The sequence below is a fragment of the Chelon labrosus genome (genome assembly GCF_963514085.1).
Source record: "Chelon labrosus genome assembly, chromosome: 16".
Lineage (NCBI taxonomy): Eukaryota > Metazoa > Chordata > Actinopteri > Mugiliformes > Mugilidae > Chelon > Chelon labrosus.
The window spans coordinates 25512294-25525782 of record NC_140349.1 but is presented as its reverse complement, the minus strand read 5'-3'; the positions used below and the strand labels follow the sequence as shown (position 1 = coordinate 25525782).

The window sequence follows — 13489 nt, the reverse complement described above, 5'->3', positions numbered from 1 at the left end:
CTCATTTGACATCTATTAAATCTCCACAAAAACTATTAATATAAGTCACAAACTTGCCTCTTTTCCCAATACTATTTTTGGAGATCCTGCAAAATCCGAACAAATAAATCATCCCTCTTCTTTGACTGTCATTACGCATATTATTTTAACATCAGTGAATCTCTAACGACCAGAAGGCAGATGTTGGCTTTCCCAAAATAGAACACTTTTGGTCACACCGTTCGGAGAGATAACAAAGATGATGACAGCGAGGTTAGAGATGCCCGACGAGAACAGTCAAAGTGGATCGTTTACAGTCAAAGTTTAAAGCACAAACACATCGCATCACCTAGATGTGGTGACTTTAATGGAGATGAAAGCAGACAAGAGATGATGGAATGTTTATGGAATATAGATATATAGATATATGGAAGGAGGAGAGGGTTAAAAGGAAAGTAAACAGTGAGGTGGAAACAAGAGATGTTTTACCTGGGAGGTGAGGAGCTACTCGCCCACAGTAACTACTGCTGCTGCACTGCCTCAGCTACTGCGACACTTTGTTTTGCTTTCATGCACACACTTGCTCGCTCGCTCACTCCCTCCCTCGCTTGCTCACACACCTCCTTGCACATGCGCTTTCTCTCTCCGTCAGTTTTAATCCCCTCTCCCCTCCCTCCCTCTCTCTCTCTACTGCTTTCCCTCCGTTGATATCCCCGTCTTTCATTCGTTTTCTGTTATACGTCCCCCCCTCTCAGCTCAGGCTTTCCCTCTCCGCCTCAGCATCTCACTGTGTCTCTGTAGCTAATTTCTGGCAGCCAAGAAGCTGCAGCAAGCTAACTGGTCTTGAATTATTTCACTCTCTCGCTCCTCACATGCTCATCTCAGTCCTGTCACGTGTTTACTAACAGAGCCACTTGCTCTGGGTGTTTGTGTTGTTTTGAGGAGCAGCTTCTGCTTCCAAGAGTGAAAAAAGGCAAAACTAACACACGCGCGTGCACACACACACACACACACACACACACAACAAAGGTAATGGATGTGCAACCTGGGGATGCCGGCGAGGTAGGCGATCAGTCTCCTCAGGTCGTCCGTTCGTATCCTGTCGTGGTTGCTGCGTGATGGAAACGTTAACACTGGACCTCCACGTCTGTCTCTGCCTCCTGAGGTGATAAACACACATGCACAGAAACTCCATGTGTATATCTGCTGTGTGAAGCACACACAACTGCCATTGGGCTCTCCAGTTAACAAAGATAGTTCAAACAATGAATGAGGAAACCCTATTTAAAATATGAGCGGCTGCTAAACGTGCTAAACTCTAATTGGAGAATAACAGGCATAATAGTGATGGGCTGGAAAAATATGAGCAGCTGAGACGACTAAACCAAATGCCCTTGGTAAAAGATTTACAATTGAATTTAATTACCATCTGCTCTGCCAGAAACCAAAAATTAATGGGAGCATTTCAGTAACACAAGACAAAAACACTGAGGAACCATAACGCAGAACATTTGAGAAAGGTTATTTTGTTAAGATAGTGAGATACATAAGAGACAAGAATAATCTAAACACACATTGTTTCATGTATGTCAGAACATGGAGTGTGTTCGCCTATAAAAGACAAATGCTAGAGGCTCTGTGAGGCTGGACCAAAGCACAGCAGACCCTGGAGCTAAATGATTGTGCTACATGATCTTTAGCACATTACCATTTCAGCATCTTAATTGAGCATGTTTGCATGCTAATTAGAATTTAGCAAGGAGCACAGGATGTTGACAGTGTCATTAAACCAAAGTAGAGGGTTAAGTTGTCCTGACTGTGGAGCTAGATGGACACCTCCATTATTACAACTGATGTTTTGTAGGCCTTCTGATTGGTCTGCTGACCACCAACCTGTTACTAGATTAGACAAACAAGCAAAGCAGGGGTCCACAGAAAAACTTGAAAACCCTTAATAATAGAGTCTAAAAGTAATGTGGAGGTGAGACAACTAAAGGTGGCAACCACGCTAACATTGGCAAACCAAGTTACAGACGTTTTCAGTTTTTATATACATTATTTTGTGGGCTGTACCCATACTTGACGTCTGTACGCTTCTTGTGTTTTTGACAATTGGGAGCTTCAGTGTAAATTAAGTTTACAGGTTTGTCTAACCTAAGAAAAGTACAATAAGTAGGGACTTGACAAAGAGTAGGAGCCCTCTGGTTGGTGGTCAGCAGACCAGTCAGAAGGAGGTTCAACTCCTCTTAACAAAGATATTTATGTTCCTGCGTCTATCTAATTTCCAAGAGTAATCAGTCTTATAGCATAAATGTCAGACTGGTGGTTCTACAGGAAAGCGCAGTGGTCTCGGGATGTAAATGTAAATCAGCTGTCTGGATGGATAGATGGATAGCTGGATAGATGGATAGATGGGATTTGTTCTCTGCATTTAATCCATATATATTTGCATGCAGAGATTGAGCACACTTGGAACAGTGGGCAGTCATACAAGGAGCACGGGGAGTACTTTTATTTAATAAGTGTGTTGATCAAAAGCACTTCTGCCATGGATGTTGAGGCAGTTTCAACCACTGACCCTACACAGTATACTATATGTGCCAATATATCAGAATGCTGATAAATTACAGTATAGAAAAAGTTCAATTTTTTTTTTATTATTATATTAATCCCTGTGCCGCTGTTTTATTTGAATCTAGCCTTAGGAGGATCAGCTAAGGTGCATCTCTCTTCTCATCTAATTTCATCTCTCTGCTAGTAGCACTATATGCAGGGCCAAAGGATCACTAAAACCAATAGGACCCATCATTTGGCGACCATAGATGACGGTAAAAAAAACCCCCAAGAGATTAAATCCAGTGTTTTTGATATATTTAGTCTGGACTGAAAGACAATAAAACAGGGTGAAATTGCCATCCCCAGGGATGTGCTGCTGACATGGTTAAAAATCATTCAATAAGATGCTTCAAAACACCCACAAGCTAAATGCATGTTTTTATGCGTTACTTGGAAACTATCCATTGGTTTCTGTACAGCAAATGCAGTGTGCAACTGCCATATGGCAAGATTTTCTGCCTTCAAGAACCTTGTAGCCTTAAGCCAACCTTTTGTATATTATTCTGACATTTTAAAAGGTATTCATTTGACTCAATCATGGATTTCTGCTACTGTAACCATATTTCGCTCCTATCTTCTGACCACTTGCGGAAGCAGAGAGCCGCTTGCCTCACGTGGGAACTCGTAAACACAGGCTGACTGTACTCAGCCCACAAATTAGTGAGTTCAGTCGAGTTGCTGTGCGCTTGTAGGCTCGATCCGGCTGCTCAGAGGAGAAAATCAAACACTCACGTGGCAACAGGCGAACATGAGAGAGGGTGAGCATGGCCGATTTATTAAGGGGCCGGATTCGGGATAATAGGCTTAGCTCATTTACCTCCCTTTTCAGTGGTGGCCCCACCTCTACCTCCCTGCCGCCTTCATTTCAAAGCCAATTACTCCGCCGGCAACTACTGTAAGATGCGGCGGCTGACAGTAAGTCATCTCCATGGCAACATTGCCCTGTCTCTCCCTCTCTCAAATTTGGTCTGTCTGAGTCATTGTCCTCATCATTGTGTTTCTACCTGTGACCTTCGCTACACACGTGGACCAAATAGGAGTGTGCACATGACACACACACACACACACTAATTAATGCACATTTCTCTTTGTTATTCCATTTGTTTCTGTGGAGATCTACTGCGTGAATGTTGTTCCAGTGGCATTTGCATGCACATAGATACATGTGATAATAATACACATACTCTCTCTCTCGCGCGCAGACACGCACAAGATGAATAATGTTTTTGTGTGTTGTACAAATAACCCTGCTGGATGTTCTTGGCAGTCCATATCTCCAGCTCAGTCTCCTGATAGTTTTCTCTGGCACGACTCAAGTGTGTGTGTGTGCGTGTGCGTGTATGTGTTTGTGTGTCAGACATGGCTATGCTTCCCTTGGAGGGGGCAAAGACACACACAGCTGCAGCCCTCTATTCTGCAGTCCTGCTCATACCGGTTATACAATGGATATGTGTGTGTGAGTGTGTCGGTATTGTGTGTAATCTGTGTGTGCATGTATGAGGATGTTTGAAGATGGGTCAAGGGCTAAGCGTCTGGGCTTCCGCCTGACCTTGTGTGTTTTTACAGGCAGAGTGCACGGCTTGCTATTATGTCCACAATGTGTGTGTGTGCCTGAGTGTTTGAGTCAGAGACGGAGAAAAAGAAAGAGTTAGAGGAAAATCTTCACTAAAATGTGCACAGCTAATACCTTGGAAGTGTGCATTTGTCTTTGTACAAACTAAGGACTCTATACTTCATGTTTCATTAGCCTGATTTGCCACGATCAGACAGTGTTGGGTGGCAGATCTGTGAGTCTAGACACACGTATTCATAATCTTACCTGACAGAAAGGCAACTTTGTCTTTGAGGATGGGAAGAACCTCCATTGCTCTCATCTCCTCATTTCTCCTAAAACCTGAATAGAGAGAGCAGAAGAAAAGACAACAATGAGGCTTTAATGGAAGAATAAATCTGCATGACCCTTTTCTCCCTGTTCGGTCCAAGTCCATGAGCCAAGGTTTTTTTTCCTTGAGGGCAGATTATTTAGGTTAGATTTTGTCCCCTTGTAATCTGGAGATTTGGAGTTTTTAAACACAGGGGATTGCATCCCATTTGGATTGCTTGCATCATGAGGAAAATGTCAGAGATTTCTCTCTCTCTCGCTTGCATACACGGCATACACTCATACGAGAGGAAGCTGAGAGTTGGTGGTTTAATAATAATGGTAAGACAAAGTGGGGCCAGACATGGGGAAGTTCAGGAGAAACAGAGAGCTCTTACAGCTTTTGCTGTAACAGAGGTGAAATGGGGTAAAGAAACATTCAACTCCATGCCCCACTACAGTTCCTATCAGCCACAGTTAAAACGCAATAACACCATCAAATCTGGAGGTATTAAGACGATTCCCACACAGTCAGTGGCTGGTGAATATTCAGATATACCAGTTGACTGGAGAGAGATGCTGTAATAATAAAAATTTAAAATCTTCTCTCAACATAAAACCTAAAGAAACTGAAAGCACCCACCTGTCACTCAAATTGGCCGCTCCCTTACGCATAACTTCAGTGACTTGCATTTATATTCACACTCTGTACACTTGTCATGAATATGAGCAGAAACCAAAACTATTTTTGTACCAGGCATTTCAAACTATGGGGAGTGACTCGTTTACGGAGCCACCTCAGGGGGCCATTTGAGGAACTCCAGTTGTTGGCTTTATTTGGTAAACCAAAAGTGAACATAAACAAGTATGGGTGTAGGCCCTACACTGGGCCCAGCTATGCCCAGCCTCATGATAATCACTTATGCCAGTTCCACCATGTAAAACCATGAATAGCCACAGCTAAGTCGAGCGTAGTAGATGGGCAACCACGGCAACACGTTCCAGCGTAGTGACATTTGCCGCAGCTATCACGTTACTTCCCTTATCTTAATTTACACTTAAGATAAGGGAAGATAACGCACCTAGATACAAACTGAAAATGATGGTCGAGCTGCAGAAAATAAAAATGAAATTACTTAGACTGTTAAACCTTAGTTATTGAACTCCACAGTAAGCGTATGCACCATTGCCAATTATTACGCCAGAGAGCCGCCACACACTCTCTCACGATGTGTGCAATACAGGCAGACCCACCACATCAGCTAATTTATCTGAATCGCACAGAACCTGAACCCGTGCCGAAATGAAATCTCCTAATGAGTTCTGTCTCCGCATACACCCAGACTGGTGCAATTTCTCATTACTCCTTCACGTCTGAATGCTCGCTGATATCAGAAGCACATCTGGATCAACGTTTTTATTTCCACCATGAAAGCTGGTTAGGACTTTACACTTTACAACAACCAGGTGTGAGATTTAGTTTTAGACATAGCAATACACCAAGATGGTATTCATTCTACATAGGGCTTAAAATGCATTTTAAAGCCCAGCCTGCTCTTACGACGGGTGTGCATCCAGCTGAGTTAGGAGATCTGAGAGGGAGATCCGAGACACGGAGCACATTAGGAACGCCATGTTGCCAACGCTGATAACATGCTAACATGCTGATGTATAGCTGGTCACCAAATAAATTCATTCATCAGAACGTTGATCCAGTTTATTGGGAAGGGAACATAAAGTGTCTGCATGGAATTTGACAAGGCATGTCAACCTCACTGTGCAGCTAGAGGAAGTCAGATCAGTAAAGCCATGAAGAATGATCATCAGGGGACTATGAATGTACAAAATGTTGATCGACCAACCAACATTACCACCCCTGAATTCATACAGACGGCATGGTTAAAAATCATTACCGCAATAACGCAATTCCACGTCTATTTAACCGTAATAAATCCTGACCATCTCCAAGTGAGAGTATATTGCGAATCCAGAAATCATCTCAGTTTACAAACTTTCCCCCCACTTTCTCAGGAAACAGCAAGCTGACATTTTTTTAAAGTATTTTATAAGTCTATATATTTACTTTACTCCCTTCAGCCTTCTTTGCCTTCTCCTAGCCTGCTAACATATAAAATGTTCCTATAAATTAAGAGCACTCATAATTGCTGATGAATCACATGTAGGCTGAACCTTCAGTTGCCTTATGAAAGCAGAAAAACTTCCTCCCGACTACTGGCTTTCTTGGGAAAAATCCTCTGGCACAGCACACAAGGAGTGTTGTGTTTTACATACTGGTTTATCTGGAATATATAATGAGTGTTAAAGCAAAACAAACCCCTCACAGAAAAAGAAATGAACCAGAAACTGGCCCTATGAATGTCAAACTGGATCTCATGGGCGTGATGGTGTTAAAGATCCTGCAGCTGCGTTGCTAAATGCTCTGTCTGGAGTAAAGGAACAGCTGTCAGGAAATATTCAATAACTGCAAACCCGTTGAAACAACTCCTGTGAAGAGACACTGAATTCCCTACAGAGATTAAACTCTCACACACAAACACACACAGACTCACTCAGGTGGACAGAATGGACCTAGATTTTGTCCTTGAGACAGAGCAGAGGCCTGGTTTATGTGACTGATGGCCCAGACAAGTTATATTACCCATGCGTCTCTTTCCCTCTTGTTTTGTGTTTGATATTCTGTCACTTTCTCCTCCTTTTTTAGTGTTTTTTCACAAGATATTAGACACATTGTTTATGTGACCTTCATCTGAGGTACGACGCAATGTATGTCAGAAGCACACTATCAAATGCGTGTTCTTCAGAGGATTGACAATTCTATGAAATATTGACAAGTTGCAATTACATGACATTGCAGAGGGCTTTTAATTTTGAAATGATGGATATAGGCTGGGGAGATATGTGGTGATCTGGCCATTACGACAGGGCGGGACAAGAAGAAACAGAGAGTAAATAATTATTATTAACTGTCCATGTCAAACAAATCATTATTAATGTTAATGAAATATCAGGAAACAAACGTTTGGCCAACATTGGCAGGAAAAATGACATAAGCTGATTGTGAATAATAGTGTTATTGTTGCATTTAACACCACTAAAATAAAACAATGCAAACAATATTTATATTAACTTTGTCTTAATTATGTGGATCATCCCACAGATACTTGATCAGTTTGGGATCTAGTGAATTTGGAGGCCAGGTCAACACCTTGTGCTGTTCTTTATGTTTTTTAGTTGTTCCTAAAGTGTCTTTGTGTGTGTGTCTGTGTCAGGCTGCATCCTGCTGGGGATGGCTGCTGCCATCAAGGAGTGTCATTGCTATGGGGTGTCGGTGCCTGGTCTGGTCTAGATGGGTGGTACATGTCTAAGTAACATCCACATGAATGCCAGGTCCTAAAGTTTCCCAGCAGAACATTGAATTGTCACAAGATGGTCAATGTTTTTTGTTTTTTGTTTTTGTCAGTGGTTTTAATGTTGTGGCTGATCGGTGTATTATGTAATTCAGCATATTCAGTGTAATAATGATCAGTCAAGTGGTATTTTTTGTCCCATTTTTTTAAATTAAAATTGACAATCACCCTGACCATCAGCATAGCATGTGCATGAACCATCTCGGCACAACAAAACCATTCCCCCCACGCAACTGAAAAAAATCCAGGATGAAACACTCTCATTACATTGTCAGCGTACGGTCTGTGGTGATGCATTGGTAAGACACACACACAGATTAGACTGCATTACATAAGGAGTACTGTAAAGGGGGAGGAGTCATCTCCCTGTCATCCTCATACTATTGTTGTCATGTGAACTCTCTCCTCACACACAGAGCTCTTGGGGAGTGTGTTGTACTCAAGTCTGTGCTCTCAGCATGTCTTTGTATTTACAACTGAATTCTAATGAGATGCTAATTCTCTCCTGCCACGGCAGGAGATGGATGAGAATCAGGACTTGTCTCTATTTTTACTGTTCCCTTCTCCTCTCATTTGTCTCCTACCCCTCCTTGGGGCGACATAAAAAAACAAATTAGCAGCTCCTGAAGAGAGTAAGCTTGTACTTCTTCACTGATGATACATGAGTATGAGCTAGTGCAGACAGAGACCTCTGACTCTTTCTTTATTCCTGGGAACAAGACACGGTGCGGCTGTGGCTCAGTGGGTAGCAGGTCGTCCATGAACCGGAAGGTTAAAGGCCGATTCCCGGTACATGGAATGCTGTCCTCGAGCAAGACACAAGTTGCTCCCATTGGCAGTGGTGTGTGTGTGAATGTGTGTGTGCTTCTGTGAATGATTTGGTAGATGTGTCATTGTGACTGTGACGTGCTTTGAGCACCAATATGTACGAAAGCTCTATATTTAAATGTAAGACAATTAACCAGGGGCCAGATTCCACCCTCTATAGAGGGCAGAGCTGTCACCCTGAACTGCATCTGGTAAATTAATAAAAATCCAAGTTATATTTACACCATAACGTGAACATTTGTGTTAACAAACGCGAGGACTGTGGCTTTTATTTGGTCTTACATGACAAAAAATTAAATTAGAATTAGAATTTTTAGATTGCTGGTTGTGTCTTAAATATTCGACAGGCATTCTTCATTTTATAAAAAAAAAGTAAACATTAACCCTGTTAAGTGATGAAACCATACACGTGCCACTAATTGCACAAAGGCTACATAACTATTTTCCGAATGGTGTGGTTGTCATATGAACCTCAATTTGGACAATTTTAGCCATTTTATACACACTGCGCACATTATCTTAACATTAATACTAACCTGGTTTAAAAAGGCCAGTTATTTACAGCGAGGATGCCTTAGCCGTTGCTGTGTGTGGCTCAAGGAGTGTGCATATCAGGGTGAACGGCAGCATATGCTCACAAACCGTTAAGTCAGCATGTTTTCAACGTGGAGTGATTCATCTTCTAAAGCCAAGACAATCTTTGATGTTGCTGGTAAACCTGCCCTCTGATTGGCTGGCTGCCACTGAACAGGAGGATAATCAAAGGTCAATGAAAAACCTAATGTTGACAAGATGACAGGCGGAAAATCACTCTGCGTGTGTGTGTATGTGTGTGTGTGTGTGTGTGTGCATGTGTGTGGAAAGAAGCACACAGTGAGTGCTTTGTAGCCGTTTGAATTTGCGACTGCACAGTAAACTTAACGGTCGCTGGATTAAGGTCTGACCAGACACACATCATCCTTTGTAAACACACCCTAAAACATACACACACTTTTAACGAATAAAATTTTACACTCCATCTGAACAACACCCTTCACATTTCCAGAGTCTGCCTGGGCTGATGTGCATACTCATGTTTACACTGAGTGAGAGGGAAAAAGTGCTGTCCGTTACAATCTATAATTATCTGAAAGGTCAAAAGCACTGGGTAGGCCGTTTCCAGATATCAATTCAGATATGAATCGGTGATGTCCAAAGCAGTTCCACCAGTTCTTACTAGTGTTTCCTTCTACTTCAGTTAGTGATTTCAGTGTTGTAGGGTAAAACTCAATTGAATTTCTCATAGCGAATCGGAAATATTTTTGCACATTTCAAACAATGTTGTGCTTGTGTTATTTTTCCTATTACTCCTGCAAGCATCTCTCGCTTGCGTCTCGCTCACCTGCCCTGTAATTTAATCTGACAGATTCAACATTTGACGCTATTTGAGTTGTTCACTACTCTTAAAATTTAACATTGCTGTGACTTTAAAACCAGACATTTGTGCTCTGGATTTTTCAGACCATGGAGATTTACAATTATTTAAAGGCAGTTGGTCAAAGCCGGAAGAAACGACTCAAGACATAGTGTGAACTAACTTTATAAGCGCTAGGTCGCAAAGTTAGACTGAAGTTTTCTTAAAATACATTTTATTCGCTGATACTTTATTTGCTGATACTTTATTTAACCTTACTTACATTTATAATAGAATAGCACATAGCACAACAGCTTATGTTGAGTATTCATGCACATGAACTGCACAAACTGCTTGTCGCTAAATCCAATATCTGCATTTTAATGGTAATTTAAAGATGAACTGTTAAAAAACGAATGCTCTTATTTGATGTGCCATATACTGTACAAATGTTTTTAATAGTAGTCCAATACATCTGCACCCGATACAACTTTACTGCAATGTAACGCTAACCTCTCATTAGCTGCTTGGTAGGCTACGGTAGCTGCAGGTTAGCTGGCTGTTAATGAGGTTCCTTTGCAGGAATGTCAGCTGGATTTTTAACATTCTGCCATAGCCTACTTCCACCTGGAAGACATTCAGGTGCAGCTCAACCAGTCTATAAAAAAGCCTCCAGGTATTTTATGAAGTATTTTTGGTGGATTTTCTCTTTCACCTAACACAAAAAGGTAAGTTTAAAAACACAGACCCATCACTTTCCAGTACTCTGCAGTGCTCTGGGACAGGAAAAAGTGGCACAGCAGCTAAATTTAGAGTGGCCAGGTCACACACATGCACACACACAAAAACACGGTAGCACATACACGGCGAGAAAGAGGGTTTCTGGATAAATGAGAAAAAACAGCTAAAAACTGAACTATTGAGACCCAACATTGTGTAGTAACTGGGCTGAGAAAACTCAGACGGTGAGCAGGTGGGAAATCATAGGTGGACAGCCAGACACAACGAAAGGGAAAAGACAGAAATACACACACACACACACACACACACACACACACATATATATATATATATATATATATATTTCAGTGCCATTTCAGTCTTTATTTTCATTTGACTGAAAGACAACAAAAAGTAAAGTTAAATTCAGTCTCCATTTGGGCTAATGGAGACGAAGAATAAGACAGAGGAAGGTAATGACTTCACTGAATAACTATAATTGCCACCCACCCATCCACCATCAGAGGCGGCACTGTACCTGTCAGCTCGATGAGGGCGGAGCCAGTATGAGCATACTGCCACTTGTGCTTGGTTGCCCAGCAAGCCATGCGTGATAATTTTTCCACAAATAGTAAAAAATCCATAAATTGCTGTGGTTTTGGCTTTGTTCACCGATGGAGAAACGTAGTCCCCTGGCACCGTCAGCTAATGATACACTGACAGGCTGACGAAGCTGCAGAGATCCCAGTCCACTTTGGACAGAGTCGTAGAAGCTGAGGCTAATCCTGAGATTCCTGAGGGGAGATATTCCAATCTCGCAGACAACCAAAACCACCCATTTTGGTGTTGTCTGCACGACCACATGGAAAGGTTGGCGCAAACGTTTCCAAGCAGAAACTGGGCTAGCAGCGAAGAGCGTTTCACTGTGCACGGGGATACTCTGTAGATTCACAGCATCAGTGTGCATCTCATGTGGCATTAGGTGAGCTGCTAATCTGCCTGTCTTTTGTAAAGACGAGTTCCTGGAGGTAATCCTCCATCTGTAGGAGGGGCAATAATTATAATATGCCTGCACTGCATTTATGAACCCTGAGAACTGGATTAGCTCGAGGAGGGACACCTGAGATCGATGGGGAAACCCTTACAATGCAGGAGAGGCAACCATACAACAACTGCATATCACAGTATTTCCTTCCCTGCAGTCACTCAGTAGCCAGCCATATTAAATCATGGTTGTACCAGGCAGCTGACACGCCTCTATTAATGAATTGTGTCTGTGTGTAGCACTTTACCCCAGAATACATGACAGAGGTTAAAAGTGCATTATACACAAGTGTGACATATACGGTATGGTCAGTGTTCAGCATTTAGTGGTTTTTCTGCACCTCACTTATCCCTAGTAAATTTCTGTAGAAATATCAGGCACCGTTGCCTCTTGATTACGACCAAACATCATGTACAGATTCCATGGTTTTTGCTGAGCTCCAAACAATAAAGTTTAGTAGTCAACAACCCTATCTTTGCCATAAAGAACAGGTCATGTTAGAAATAGAAACCTTGTCTGACTGTTTCCACTGTAATAAATGACACTATGTGGATCAAAAACAGCAAACATCAGCTAAGAAGACTGAAGAACTGAAGAAGCTACTCAGATGAATGGTGAAACATCTTCTAAAACTCTACAAGTCCAGCTGCCTTTTTAAAAAATGCTTTTTGGATATACCATGACCTGGAACAGACAAATCAGCTAAGAAAACAACAAAAAAAGGCTTAATGTTATCTTTTATTTAAATGTGTACCGTGTGCAAACAATGAATTCAAGTAAATTCAAGATATTCAACAATTTAGATATCGGTTTGTTTAGTGTGTATTTGTTTTTTTATATTGGTATTCTGACATTCTTTTGTACGTGTGTGTGTTTATAAATTTTGGCTAGAGATAAAATGCAAAACTCATTTCAGAATTCATAGTGAAAATAGGCGATAGTGTGGCCAATTCTTTGGTAGGCAGATTTCATAGTTGGCATTTGTGACTCTGGATGAGACATGCGTGTTGTCACACTGTTTAAAACACTAACGTGATTAAGTAATGTTGCTCAGATACTGGAATTAGCAAGAAATGCTTGATACCTGCGTCATGCTCAATCTCTGCAATACGGCCGACCAAGGAACTTCGTGTTTCAGATTCATTATCAGTGCATGGCTGTACAAGGTTGATAACCCTCCAAAATGCAATGACCATAGGAAACATATGACATATTATGAACAATCACCATTACTGATATAATGGCTCTTAGCATTACCTTGCTGGTGGGTTCAGGCAAACCGGTGTCCATTGCCAAGCCATAAATACCCAAGAAGAATTTACTCTCCAAAAGCTGAGGTGAGCGAATCTTGCGTCTTCTAAACTAGATCCACTTTTCCTAAGCAACTCTGAGAGGCAACATTTCCTGGTTTAATACTAGCCCTGAGTGAAGTGTGTGAAACACAGATATTCCTGATATGGCAACACCCACAAGTGCAAAGGGCAAGGGATGAGAGGGAAATGCCAGACATGTCCATCACCCTTTGATACCAACGACATAGTCATGGCTGTTAGGGGGTTATGTGTGTGTGTGTCAGAACATGTCAACACTCAACACATAGCTCAGACTTGAGACTTGTA

The 13489-nt window shown here is 41.7% G+C and overlaps 1 protein-coding gene across 2 annotated transcripts in view; it reads right to left on the bottom strand.

Annotated features, from left to right (window-relative positions):
* LOC311501164 (triple functional domain protein) overlaps window positions 1-13489 on the bottom strand; it is a 68262-nt gene that overhangs the window by 35106 nt on the left and 19667 nt on the right. For both annotated transcript variants that reach the window (XM_084562849.1, XM_084562850.1), the window contains exons 3-4: window positions 4415-4489; window positions 1025-1139 (exon numbers count right to left, since the gene is read on the bottom strand). In XM_084562849.1, coding sequence (XP_084418975.1) covers window positions 1025-1139; window positions 4415-4489 — 190 coding nt within the window. The remainder of the gene's footprint in view (window positions 1-1024; window positions 1140-4414; window positions 4490-13489) is intronic.